Genomic DNA, 14,341 nt, shown 5'->3' with positions numbered 1-14,341 from the left:
ATCTCTGCAAGGCCTGTAGAGTAGATCATCAAGAGATTGTTTTCAAAACATCTTGAGAACAATGCAGTGAGGAGAGAAGCCATCATTTACTGTTTCTGTGACAACCAAGCCCCCTTAGCGTGTACTGGATGACTTTGAAGACTCAAACAGCAATTGCTGTTGGATATTCTTTCCTCCTCTTTTCTGAACATGAAACAAGGAGGGGGGAAGAGATTAGGTGTGCCATAGCTAGGCCCCGAAATATTTTACAATCACCAGATGGCAGCAAAGGAATATAGGCGCACCTCATTTTATAAAGATTGTTCTTTATTACGTTTCACAGATACTGCAGGTTTTTTTACAAGACCCTCTACCAACAAAAAGATTATAATTCAGTGAGGCTCAGAGGGTGATTAGCATTTTTAGCAATAAAGTACAATTTAATTAAGGCATGTACATTGATTTTTTTAAAGCATTGTGCTATTGCACATTTAATAGACTATGTGTAAATATAACTTTTATGTGCCCTGGGAAACCAAAAAAAATAATGGTGTGACTTGCTTTATTGCGATGGACCCAACCCGCAATATCTTCGAGGTATTGCTGTATAAAGAAATTTTTAACTCTCTGCTCCCATCTGGCGGGCATCTGGAATTCTGTAGCCCAGATAAAGGTTTGTCTTAGAGTATTTTATTTATGGGGATTTGATAACACCGCTGTGATACTTGAAAGATACTTCAAATAATATCATCCACAAGAGAGCCAAGACATCATTCTACAATACAGGAGACAGAAGAATGAATTTAAATTACAGGAAGGCAAGCTTCGGTTGAATATTAGAAATATTCTGATGCTACGGATGTTCACATCTTGATTTTTAAGGACACAATTTTGTTTGTTTTAGATCTTATTTGCCCTCTGGCCTGTTCTTTATTTCTGAGCTCTGTAGCACCGTAGGATTCCAATAATGGTGGTTTAGTGATTTGGTGATTATCACCAAATACACCACACAGTAACTGTGTGCTGAAAATTTCAAAAGATCTCCAACCTTACACATACCGTATACATAAATAAATAGGGAGGCGGGCACCCAGTGCCAATCAAATCATAGCCTGCAATGCCTGAAAAGGTTGCCATCTCTGACTTTATTTAATGCTTTCTGATCCATTTGGACACCATACCTGGCCCTCCTGCAGATATTCATTACAAGCACACATCCACAGCCTGAGGTCTGTTTCTCTTCCCCTCCCCCACCTGGCCCACAAGCTTGGAAAAATGTTTGGGGGAGGGGTTTGCTTTTTGCTTTGCTTTGCTTTGCTTTTCCTCATGCATTGAACATCTGAGGCAGTATTTCTTAAAATTTTGCTTTCCCACTCCCCACTTTTAAAAATTATGGCGGACTGCAAAGAGTTTTCATTTGCAGAGCTTATATGTTATCAATATTCACCATATTAAAAATTAAAATAATGTACACATATGATATCTATTTATTGAATAATGTAAAAATAACAATATTAAACATTTTATTTATTTATTTATTTTATTTGGAAAATTTATATTGCCACCTACTCGCTCACAGCGACTCAAGGGGGCTTACAGGAAATAAAAACACAATATAAAGGGCCTCTGGTGCCTTAACAGACTAAGTCTGTCTGTTATTAACACAGCTGCTTGCAATTACTGCAAGTTCAAGTCCCACCAGGCCCAAGGTTGACTCAGCCTTCCATCCTTTATAAAGTAGGTAAAATGAGGACCCAGATTGTTGGGGGCAATAAAAGTTGACTTTGTATATAATATACAAATGGATGAAGACTATTGCTTAACACTGTGTAAGCCGCCGTGAGTCTTCGGAGAAGGGCGGGATATAAATTCAAATAAAAATATATCTATATATAAAAGAAATAAAAATAATAAAAAATAAAAATAGTAAAATAATGAAATAATGAAATAATCACCCTGGCGAAACATATGCACATATCAGCCATTTAATGGGTTCCATCCCCAGTTATTACATTTGAAAATAAATATTTTTAATTAAAAATACTATTTTTAACAAACAAAATACTATTTTTAACATAATTTCAAAATTATAATGAGAATGTTTGCATATATCTTCAACCTCTGGCAAATAATTTTGATTTCCTGAATTTCTGGGAGGGTCTTGGGGGACACTTTAAGAAGCACTGATTTTGGAGATACCCCAAATCAAGCTTGCAGCTTGTGAACTGCATGCAACTAATTTTTAAATTACTCAAAATTGCATTACCAAACTTTATCAAAACTCCATTATTTACAAATGTGATTCTTCTGCTACGGTGGAACCGTTGCAAAAATTAAAAGACACAAACTATGTAGTAAATGTATATAGATATAGACATATATGTAGTCTCCGACTACAAAATACTTGTGCACACTTTAAAGCAGGGGTATTAAACTCACGGCCCATGGGCCAGATATGTCACGTGATGGTCCCACCCCCACCCGGTTTAGCGAAGGGGGAGAAAGTCCTGATACATCACGTGACGAGGCCATGACGACGCAAATTTGACACCCCCGCTTTAAAGCATAACTACATTTTCCTATACTCCCTTAGCCCATTTTTCCCCTCAGTGCACTTGTCTGTCATGGATGTTCACAGCGGTAAGGGAGAGGTGTTTAAGTACCTGAGATATTGTGACAAATATCTCTGCAGGATGTATATACAAAATATACATCTGAAGGATATACATCTGGGTTCAAAATGACCCTTACACTGTTTTGCCACTGTAATCTATAGGCGTTTCCAAGATAAAAAGACAGACAATAACAAGAACAGGCACTAGTTGACACTTACCTATAAGGTATTCAATCCAGAATTGGTCCTTCTCTGGATTGTATGCACGAGTGAATGTAATCTGCATATGGAAAGTCTGTCCTCGGCGCACAATCAATTTGAAATTGTAGTATTTGTCTGTGTGGTGCTCCTTTTTATTAATTTCATATTCACGGCTGAATACATTGACTCTTTCGACTTCCAGAATATCTTCAAGTAAACAGAGATAGAAAACATCATGTTTTAAAGCTAGCACAGCCATTTCCCCACAATTAATTCCATTTGCTTAATATATTTCACAGAAAATTCACACTTATGTCAGTCGGCAATTTCTCTGCAATTTCTCTGCATTGGATTGTGAGGTAAAGAATTTTTCTCAAATATCTGAGGATAAATGAGAGTAACTACCTTGTGAAAAAGGTAGAGATGCTTTAAAAATCTATGCTTTTATCATTTTAAATAAGACAAAGGATCTTCCCCTTTATTTCCTAAATTATCCTTTGTATTAAGGCACAAAAAATCTCACCCTGTTCAAAAATAAACAAGAATAAACAAGCCAATCTAGCTACCAATTTTGTGATAACTTCCTACATTTTTAATAATCTGAGCTAAGGGACATGCCAGGTTTTATAAAGCTGATGTTGAGACTTCACTAAAAACCTCTGACAGTTAACTATTATGATTATTTTTTCCCCTCTATCCTTGATTGAAGTTATACAAATTAAATGTCAAGAAATGGGTGTTATGGGATATTATATTTAGCTTTGAATTCGTCAGTTTTGGACTTGCTACTTCTATTTTAACTTATTTATTTTTCATATTCAACTAATATATTATGCTTGCTACATTGTGAAGATCTATGTCATAAACAATCAAAACTAAATTGAGCTGAGTTTAGCAATAAGCCCTGCATTCACTCCCATTTACTATACAACAAAGTGAGAATCTCAGATAATATATATGGTTGAAATACCAGTATAAATTAAGAATTCCAGCAGTGCTCAGTTTCTTACAATGTATAATATATGTTTCTACGTATTTGGAAAAGAGGTTACTTTTCCACCTTGTTTAATATTTAAAAACAGCATTCAATAAACTTGTTAATCATGACTGTTTAAGTTATTTGGATGTTGTGTCAGGCCCTGTGACTTGGAAGAGTGAATATTATTTTTCTTCTTGGTGTCCTTTTAAGTAGATGTTCAGCATTCACACATGATAAAGCTTAGCTGCTATTGGGATATTTATTTTTATTTGGCTGAAAACATGACCCTGGCTTGAAAAGGATATTTTATTTATTAACATGGCTCTAGGCCCCACATTCTTTAAAATGCCCTCTGGTTTAATGAGTGTTCATATGAGTGTTAATTTAGTATTAGCAGGCTTCCAAAATTTTGTTTTGAACAAAAACCTCTCAGTTTCATCAGCTTTTTACTTAGACACACAGTTGACAAATGTTCTTCCAAGTGACTGCCCTGTGATGTTGGAAGAAATCATGAGGCCTGAAGTTTTATTTTGAAAAATGAATGGTGTAGCAAATTTCTAAACCTCATGACACAGGGTGGGAGCGAGCAAAACTACACAACCAATTTCTGCAACTTTGGCCAGTGAATACATATGAAATTGTAGACGTATGCTTTTTATGAGGTCCTGGGTGCTCTCTGAGCTTGGTTGTTGGCTTGCAGATGTTACCCAACTAGATAACGTTATGTTATCTGCCCAACTAGATCAGGGCTCTCCAACCTTGGTCCCTTTAAGACTTGTGGACTTCAACTCCCAGAGTCCCTCAGCCAGCTGGCTGAGGGATTCTGGGAGTTGAAGTCCACAAGTCTTAAAGGGACCAAGGTTGAAAACCCCTGAACTAGATAACATTATGTTATCTAGTCAGGTAATGAAACATCTGCAAGTCGACAACCAAACTGAGAGAGCACCAAGGACTCCACAGTTCAACCCTGAGCTACATACCGGTATATTGTATTGGACACAATATATTGGACACAAATTTTGCCAAACCTGTTTTCCACAAGAACAAACACAAACAAAATACATTTGGGATTTGGAAAGTGGGGGGGAGGGTTCTTAAAAGCTCCAGGAACTGCTGATTTATCTAACATAACTAGTATGACTGTTGCAGTCCTTATTAACAGCTCTTCTCAGCTTTTCCCATTCCCAACTACAGAACACCAGACTTCTGACCTTAAAGGAAGCCTCATCAATGATGCAGACCCTTTGAAGACAGATAATGCAGCCTGGAGGCAATCCTACCACTTCCAAATTAAATTTTAATTCAACAGCTGAGCGCCCTTGTTGTAATGTTGAAGCTGTGTCCTGTGGTTAGCCTAGGAAAATATACCGCTTTTTATGCTATTGGCCATCGCAAAAACCTTTTAATAAGGCTTCTCTTTAGACAGACTAAAGAACCTCACGACAGTAGCTCCCAAAGGATTAATCACCCAGTATCATTCTAATGAAGCCATGTTGCAAGCTGGTTTGGGTTTTATAACACATATATTCCCAGTAGATATCTCCACCCTGCCAAAATGTAATTTAAACTGTGTTCTGCTGCCTCATGTAGTATATGAATCAAATCTCAAAAGAGAGGAGCCCTTTCTTTTCCTGAAGCATGGTAATTAGAACAGTTTTTTCCTGAAGGCCATCACTCTGCTAAACAAATAATTCCCTCAACACTGTCAAATTATTTACTAAATCTGCACTACTATTAATCTTCTCATAGTTCCCATCACCAATCTCTTTCCACTTATGACTGTATGACTGTAACTTTGTTGCTGGCAATCCTTATGATTTATATTGATATATTGACCATCATTTGTGTTGTAAATGTTGTACCTTGATGAACGTATCTTTTCTTTTATGTACACTGAGAGCATATGCACCAAGACAAATTCCTTGTGTGTCCAATCACACTTGGCCAATAAATTCTATTATGCCAAAATCTCTCCAATTTAAAACCTCAGTTGCTAATACCAAGGCAGTGGTGGGATTCAACCAGTTCGCACCACTTCGGGAGAACCGGTTGTTAACTTTCTGAGCAGTTTGGCAAAATGGTTGTTGTGTCCCACTCCTCCGCTGACGGCCGGGTCAGGGAAATCCGAATCAGGCTTGCCTCTGCAGCTCTGCCCAAAGTCCTAGCAAAGTCCTCAGAGCAGGCAGGAGACCAGTAAGTGACTTCAGCAAGATAAGTTCGACTTTTGCCTGACTCAGAGACTGCCAGAAAGCAGATCCTTTATATAGGCCATGGGGTGTGGCTCCATGACTCAGCACTCATTAAGGCCTGCCCCTCCCTTCCTTCTGTTGCCTCCGCCTATCCAATCTTCTGATGCGAGGATCACTCCAATCAGCTGTTGGTAATAAACCCTCCTCAGGCTCACATGCTGTGGAGGAGGGGGAGGGGTCTAGCTGCTCCGTTTGCCTGGGCATGGAGTCAGGGCTGGGGCAGGGAGGTGCTCCTTCTTCTGCAGTTTGTTTGGGCATGGAGCCAGGACTGGGGCCGGGAGGCATACATTCCTCCGTGTTCGGGAGCAGATAAGAAGGCCCCGGCTGCTCTGAGGGCGGGCAAGACACAATACTGGTTGTTGGAAGAAATCATTAGGGCAGAGAACCGGTTGTTAAATTACTTGAATCTCACCACTGTACCAAGGGTACATTCTGACTTACACTTGGAATACATACATACAGTATGTATAGAAATAAATACTTACAGTGTGGTAGGAAGGAATACCAGGTACAGCTTTAGGACTTTATGTATCTTATATGATTTTATATAACAGGTCTGTAAGGGGCGTGCATAAGAGCACAAGCGTGCCTACCATTCCTGTCCTTTTGTTTCCTTTCATTATATCCAGTTAATATAGTTATTACATACTCGTACTTTTATATATGCTTATATATTGTATAGTCATTTCATGCTTATGCTTATATATACTGTGTGACAAAATAAATAAATAAAATAAAAAATAAATAAATAAATAGAAAACAGCTTCCCCACCCCTGCACAGCATCTCAAGTCTCTCTCACATGATGCTCCTCAAGCTACATAAATGTAGAAGAACACTAGGTGGCAGGAGACAATGTTTTCTGAAAATCTAGGCCTCTATATTTTTGCAGTCCACGTATGGGATATAGTGAGGAGAGGAAGAAGGGAGACTCGGTGAATGGAAAGAAGGACTAAGGGTGACATGACAGCAGTGTTCCAATATCTTGGGGTTGCCACAAAGAAGAGGGAGTCAAGAGCAAGACAAGAAGCAATGGATGGAAACTAATCAAGGAAAGAAGCAACCTAGAAGAAATTTTCATAGAACAATTAATCAGTGGACTAACTTGGCTCCAGAAGTTGTGAATTCTCCAGTACTGGAAGTTTTAAAGAAGAGGTTGGACAGCCATTTGTCTGAAATGCTATGGTGTTTCCTGCCTCAGCAGTGGGTTGGACTAGAAGACCTCAAAGGTCCCTTCCAACTCTGCTATTCTATTCTATTCTATTCTATTCTATTCTATTCTATTCTAGCCCAGCTTAGCCTAGCCTAGCCTAGCCTAGCCTAGCCTAGCCTAGCCGTGTCGTGTCGTGTCGTGTAAAAATACAAAACGCTATTAGATATGAACACACAATGGCATTCTGGAGAGACAGATCTGGCTGGAAAAAAAGGAAGCAAAGCTGAGAAATACACAGGCAATTTTCTCAAAAGAGAGCAGTAAGAAATAATGTTTTTCAGGGATTTATTTTGGGATCTTGCTTAAAGTTTCTTGTAAATATTCTTGACTTAGTCATAAGCAGTGAGCCAGCCAAATTTGTGTACACTGCTAATGCTGTAAAAACCAAATGCGTCTAGAAGTACTCCAGAAGAATCTATTGTAACTGGGTGAATGGTCAACGAAATTGCAAATGAAATTTAGTAGAAGTAAATGTAAAGTTGTGAACCCCTCCTCCCAAGGTCTGATAGTTTATATGGTATTTATAACTAATATCCCAAAGATTTAGGGAATCATAATTGAGATTTTAGTGACAACTCAGACTGCAGCCAATTCCATCCTAGAAATCACGAGGAAGGGAAATGGAAATAAAGCCAACATTGTAATGAATTTAAACATCTCTATTGTATATCTGATTCTGTAATGCCCTTATATAGGTCTATTGAGCAACTGCATCTCATTATTATTTGAAGAAGGATCTACAGCAGCTGGAAATAGTATAGAGGAGGGCAACCAAAGTTGTCAGGAGACTCAAGTTCCTTTACCATGAGAAAATGCTAGGAAGTTTGGGAAAGTTAGATGGGAAAAATGGGGGTAGAGCCACGATCGAGATGTATAAACTTATGTGTGACCTGGACAAAGTGAACGTCTCTGCCCTCAAAATACAAGGATCAGCAGTCATCCAATAAAGTTGATTAGAAAGAGATTTAGAGCAGACGTAAGAAAACTCAGTAACAATAATACATTAATACATTATCAAAAGAGGTAGTACTGGCTGCTAATTTGGATGTTTTTAAGAGGGGGAGTTGGATAGATTTATGGACAGTTCTCTACAGCAGGGGTCTCCAACTTTGGTCCCTTTAAGACTTGTGGACTTCAATTCAGCAAAGCTGGCTGAGGAACTCTAGGAGTTGAAGTCCACAAGTCTTAAAGGGACCAAGGTTGGAGACCCCTGCTCTACAGGACTACTAATCTTGGAGGCATATATGATCTTAAGATTCTGAGCAACACACCTCCCAAATTCAGTTTCAGGAGAACAATTGAACAGGAGAATATTTCTACCATCTACTTAGGAGCACTACAGAGGTGTCTGACATTCTGGGCTATTGTAGAAATAAAATTACTTTATTTAGATATACTACCAGAGGTGGTATTAAGCCGGTTCGTACCAGTTCAGGTGAACTGGTAGCGGAGATTGCTGGTGCCCCCCACCCCCAGTGTTCTACTGTCCTGTTTAGGCACGTTTTTGAGGCCAGGCGCATATGCGGAAGGTGGGTGCGTGCACGAAGTGGCGAACTGGTGATAACAAAATGTGAAACCCACCACTGTATACTACCTACTTGGTTTTGTAAGATTACTGCTATCGTCATTTTTATTAATGCTGGATAAACATGGGTATTGGCCTGATCCAGCAGATTATTCTGATATTCTTATATATTCCTATTCATTTATCTATCTGAGGCAGAATTAGTGCTTCAAGGGTTACAAATTTCTTAATACTTCTGCTGATATTGCAAACAAACCACAAATACTTTTGCTGATTTTCATGTCACACTGAGCACCATGGCATCCGAGAACTTTCATCACATAACCTCAAAACGTAATGATTAATCCGCCTTCAACTGTACATGAATTTCACAATAATGCAGGCAGAGTGCTAAGGTCTTTCCCCCCCCCCCAACAAACAATATTTTAGGAACTAATTAGCCGAATGACCCCGGTTGCTCTGACCATGGATCCATTACAGTGGTGGGTTTCAAAAATTTTTACTACCAGTTCTTTGGGCATGGCTTGGTGGGCATGGCAGAGGAAGGATACTGTAAAATTTCCATTCCCTCCCCAATCCAGGGGAAGAATACCGCAAAATCCCCATTTCCTCCCAATCAGCTGGGATTTGGGAGGCAGAGAACAGATGGGGGCGGGGCCAGTCAGAATTTTTACTACCAGTTCTCCGAACTACTCAAAATTTTCGCTACCGATTCTCCAGAACTGGTCAGAACCTGCTGAAACCCACCTCTGATCCATTAGTTGCCACAAGAAACCCTGCCCACATAGAGTTCTGAAGGACAAATATTTTTTCCCTTCTGCTATATATTCTTTCCAAGTAGAACATTCACTTTAATCTATGAGCTTTATCCCATTACAGAAAAAAGCGATTATTTTTTAGAATATGAAATATTTCTCCTTTCTATTAAATTTTCAAATGTCATGTTATTGTCAAGAGGTAAGAATTCTTGAAACAAGGATTATTGATGGAAATCCCCTTCATACATTCTAGCACAGAGGTGGGGAACTCATGTCATAACGACGATGTCATGTGACGTATTGCATATTTTTCCCCTTCGCTAAACCGGGTGTGGCCAGCGCGTGTTGCATCTGGTCTGCAAGCCCCAAGTTTGACAGCCCTGTTCTGGACTGAACTGAACTGTGTCTAAAGAACTAAGCTACACATAAAGACTTCCTTCCCCTCCTGCCTCATTTATCTACATCTTTCTACTTAGCAATTCTATAACTGTCTGGTTCGGTTCTGCAACCCAACAAGAAAGACACAGTCTTCAGAGGACTGCAGAAAAAATAATTGCTACCAACCTGCCTTCCATTGAGGACCTGTATACTGCATGAATCAAGAAGAGGGCCGTGAAAATATTTACAGATCCCTCACATCCAGGACATAAACTGTTTCAACTCCTACCCTCAAAACGACCCTATAGAGCACTGCACAACAGAACAACTAGACACAAGAACAGTTTTTTCCCCGAAGGCCATCACTCTGCTAAACAAATAATTCCCTCAACACTGTCAAACTATTTACTAAATCTGCATTACTATTAATCTTCTCATCGTTCCCATCACCAATCTCTTTCCACTTATGACTGTATGACTGTAACTTTGTTGCTGGCAATCCTTATGATTTATATTGATATATTGACCATCATTTGTGTTGTAAATGTTGTACCTTGATGAACGTATCTTTTCTTTTATGTACACTGAGAGCATATGCACCAAGACAAATTCCTTGTGTGTCCAATCACACTTGGCCAATAAAAAATTCTATTCTATTCTATTCTATTCTATTCTAAACTTCTAGATTTGCCCAGAAGAACACCAGCAAAAATTCTAAAAAAGCATGTAATCTATTTTCACTGATGCCTAACAATGTGTCAATAGCTCTAAGGAAAAAACGCATGCACTGTGTCCCTGGCTGTCCACGAGCCACCTGACCTTGACATGTTAACCAGTTCCTTGGACAAAAGAACCTGGAGGTCACGGAGCATATCAAGAATGCATTCAGCACAGCTTTCCCAATGGACCAAGTCCCTGTGAGAGGCCACATCTCCATGGCAGCAGATTCTCTTTAATATTACACCCCCCACTGCTTCTTCATACCAGGACCATCTGCTCACTTCATTCTCTTGTACATATGCCAGCAGCCAATTTACAACAACCCTGACAAGATTGTTGTTAATTTATGTGAGGAACTCCTCTTGGGATTTCTACCAGAATGATAGCCGTGCTTGAAATGATCTCTGAATGTATATGTCTGCCTGCCAATGCATGTGCGCATGCACAACAGTGAACATTCACAAAGCACACTTAGAAAAGTTTGAATGCATTAAACGCAGAAGAAATTAATGACGAGCAATACTGATCAGAGTCGTGTTTCAGTCCCTTAAGCAAAATGAAAACAGATTGAATTGGGGAATCTGAAGGGTCGACAATTCTATTTGGAGGCGAGGGCTGTTTTCTGTTTTCTCAACCCGTTATTAAAATAGCAAAAGGGCATCTCATTTTGAAGGCTTCTTCTTCCAAGACATTAAAACTGCAAAAAAAAATCATTTTAGGCAATTGTAGCATGAATTTACAGGTTTAGAGAAATAATAGGCTATTTGCAATAGATTGGCATCAATGAAAAAATTGTTCCCAATCTAAATATGTAGAACTTACAAAGGATAGATTTTTATCTCAAATAGAGCACCAAAAAAGAAAAGAAAAGAAAAGAAAGCAGAAACCATTCCTCTAAAAACATTGCATTCTTCGATGCTATTTTTTAAAATGAATTAAAATTAAATACAAATGTTCATTAAATACAATTTTTTTGAATAGCGAGTTTATCTATACCTTAGCTTCAGATATTGTATGGAACAGCCAAAGTTCAGATATAACCTTGTGTATTATAATATATCGTTGCTTAACTTTAAGTAGAATATCTTCAGTCTCAAGTTCTTTACTTTAAAAGGAGCATAAATATGAATGGTTTTCACTAGCTATCATAATCACGAATCCCTCAAGGACTGTTTTTTTAAGGTAAAGATATAGAGCCCTAAACAACTAAAATTATAGTGGAACCTTCTGGGGATGCAAAATAACAGGAGTCATGAGACGATATGAGAGATATTCTAATAAAATAACCAAGAGCCAGCTCCAAAAAAAGAAAAAAGAAAAAAAAAGGAGTGTTTCAGAGCTGCTCCAAATGAAAAGTTTTGTTAATGTGATTCTTAAGTATCTCCAAGAAGCCTGACACAAATCTGTTGCATGCTTCTGCGAACTATCTATATCCGTGATGGCGAATCTTTGGCATATAGGCACCTGAGCCGATGCCCAGGTCAGCTCCACTGTGCATGCCCGTGTGCCTCCCGCCTGCCAGCTGATTTTCAGGTCTCTCCCAGGAGATGGCAGGGGTGGGGATGTTGTGCATGTAAGCGGGGTTGGGAGGGTGCAGTTTCCCCCCGCGCCCCATTTTTGGTTCCAGGAGGCTTCAGGGAGGCCTGCTAGCACCAGAATGGGGGTCATGTGCGCATGCGCGGGGGGCAGGGGGAGCGTGGGGAGTTGCATGTGCATGCGTGGGGGATAGGGTGTGCAGGAGAGGCATTGCATTATTGGTGTCGGCACGCAGTTTCGGCACCTGAGGGAAAAAGGGTTCGCCATCACTGATCTATATTTTTGCCTGAAGTACTTTCCTGGCAGTGAAGTATCCTCAATTTTTTGGATTGGCCCCAATGATAATACAGTGTAATAACACAGTGTAAGCCGCCCTGAGTCTTCGGAGAAGGGCGGGATATAAATTCAAATTTAAAAAAAGTGATTGAGGCTGGTTCATTAACCTCCCCTAGATAAAAGGACTGCAACTTTTATCTTTCCAACCTCTTGGCTTTGATGCCTTTTCAAGTGCTCCTTAGCTTTGTTTCTGACCTGGATCATTTTGCGCCAATTCTTAAGTCCAATTCCTTCCAAGTGGTTACCTATCATTCAATTTTATTGCGGTTGCCAGCGGAAAAAGGTCATATTGCTCCAGGTCTCCAAATAGCCTGCTGCGGGTAGGTCTATTGCCGTGTTAATCTTCCATTTCATCTGCTCCTTGGGGCTGTTGGGAGAGAGGTTTGCTGCTTTGCTAGCTGAGGAACTCTGGAAGTTGAAGTCCACAAGTCTTAAAAGAGCCAAGTTTGCAGACCCCTGACCTAGGTAATATAATCAGTTTATCTGGTAACCTCATCCTTCCATTTCCTGTCTTTACCTCTTCTCTCTGTTTTACCTTGCTCCTTCAGGTCCTGATTTACAGGTAGTCCTCAACTAACAACCACAACTGAGCCCAAAATTTATGTCGCTATGCTGAGAAATTTGTTAAGTGGGTTTTGCCCCATTTTACGACTTTTCCTGCCACAGTTGTTCAGTGAATCGCTGCAGTTGTTAAATTACTAACACGGCTGTTAAATGAATCTGGTTTCTCCATTAACTTCGCTGGTCAGAAGGTCACAAAAGGGGATCACATGATCCCGGGACACTGTGACCGTCATAAATATGAGTTAGTTGTCAAGCAGCTGAATTTAAATCACATGACCATGGGGATGCTGCAATGGTCATAACAGTGAAAAATGGTCATAAGTCACTTTTTTCGGTGCCGTTGTTTTCGAATGGTCATTAAGTGAGAACTGTTGTAAGTCGAGGACTATCTGTATTCACAGGTTTTCACAAGAATTTTCTAGAGTGAGTTCTTTTCATGAGTGTTTGTGTGTGTTCCTGTGTCCCTGCGTGTATGCCAATAGGCTCCATTCCAGTGGTGGGATTCAAATAATTTAACAACCGGTTCTCTGCCCTAATGACCAGCTGGGGAGGCGTGGCTCGGTGGTCATGTGACTGTGTGGGTGTGGCCAACTCAACGTTACTCACATAGATGGGCGCTTCACCTTAGCTGTTACAATGTAACAAGGGTTAACCAGACAGGCAGTTTCTGTAAGCAGGGCAATAAAGATTAGGCTAGAAACAACACCACAATGTTTCCTTCCTGCCTTCCTTACAAGATTTAGCCCTGTAAAGTGGGGGGAAAAAACAAAATAAGATTTCTTCCAATAACGGATTCTCCAAACTGCTTAGAAAGTTAACAACCCGTTCTCCCAAATAGGTGTGAACTGGCTGAATCCCACCACTGCTCCATACTGTACATTTTGCAAACTTCATTTTAGTAAGCTTACGTATGTGCAGTTATGGGAACTTTTAAATTGGTATGTAAATAGCAGGAAGATGCCATAAAGCACAATCTAGCTCGCTCACTTTCATATTACCAGCTTTCCCATTTGATGACACTTAAACTCAATATGTTACTCTTGAAAAATGTTGATCTGGCCTTAGTTACTTTACCTTATCATATCAGAATTAGTGCAATAGATTCCATATAGGGTTACTTTTGAAAAGCATTAAAAACCCACGCTTATCCTGGAATGCTGCGGCCCATTTGCTAGTAGAAGTTACAGATTGAGGCAAATGATTCCATAACAAAGTAGATGCACTGGCTTCTATTTTATGTCTGATATTGAAGTGCTGATGGTGAGCTTGAATAGTTTCTGGACAGAATAT

At 39.6% G+C, this 14,341-nt stretch overlaps 1 protein-coding gene across 1 annotated transcript in view; it reads right to left on the bottom strand.

Annotated features, from left to right (window-relative positions):
* The window catches only part of F13A1 (coagulation factor XIII A chain), a 142,174-nt gene that overhangs the window by 113,795 nt on the left and 14,038 nt on the right, over nt 1-14,341 (bottom strand). Inside the window, exon 3 of the mRNA XM_058175275.1 lies at nt 2,813-3,001. Coding sequence (XP_058031258.1) covers nt 2,813-3,001 — 189 coding nt within the window. The remainder of the gene's footprint in view (nt 1-2,812; nt 3,002-14,341) is intronic.

This window comes from Ahaetulla prasina, chromosome 3 (genome assembly GCF_028640845.1).
Source record: "Ahaetulla prasina isolate Xishuangbanna chromosome 3, ASM2864084v1, whole genome shotgun sequence".
NCBI lineage: Eukaryota > Metazoa > Chordata > Lepidosauria > Squamata > Colubridae > Ahaetulla > Ahaetulla prasina.
Note: the sequence above shows the minus strand (reverse complement) of the source record. Positions and strands in the feature narration are given on the sequence as shown.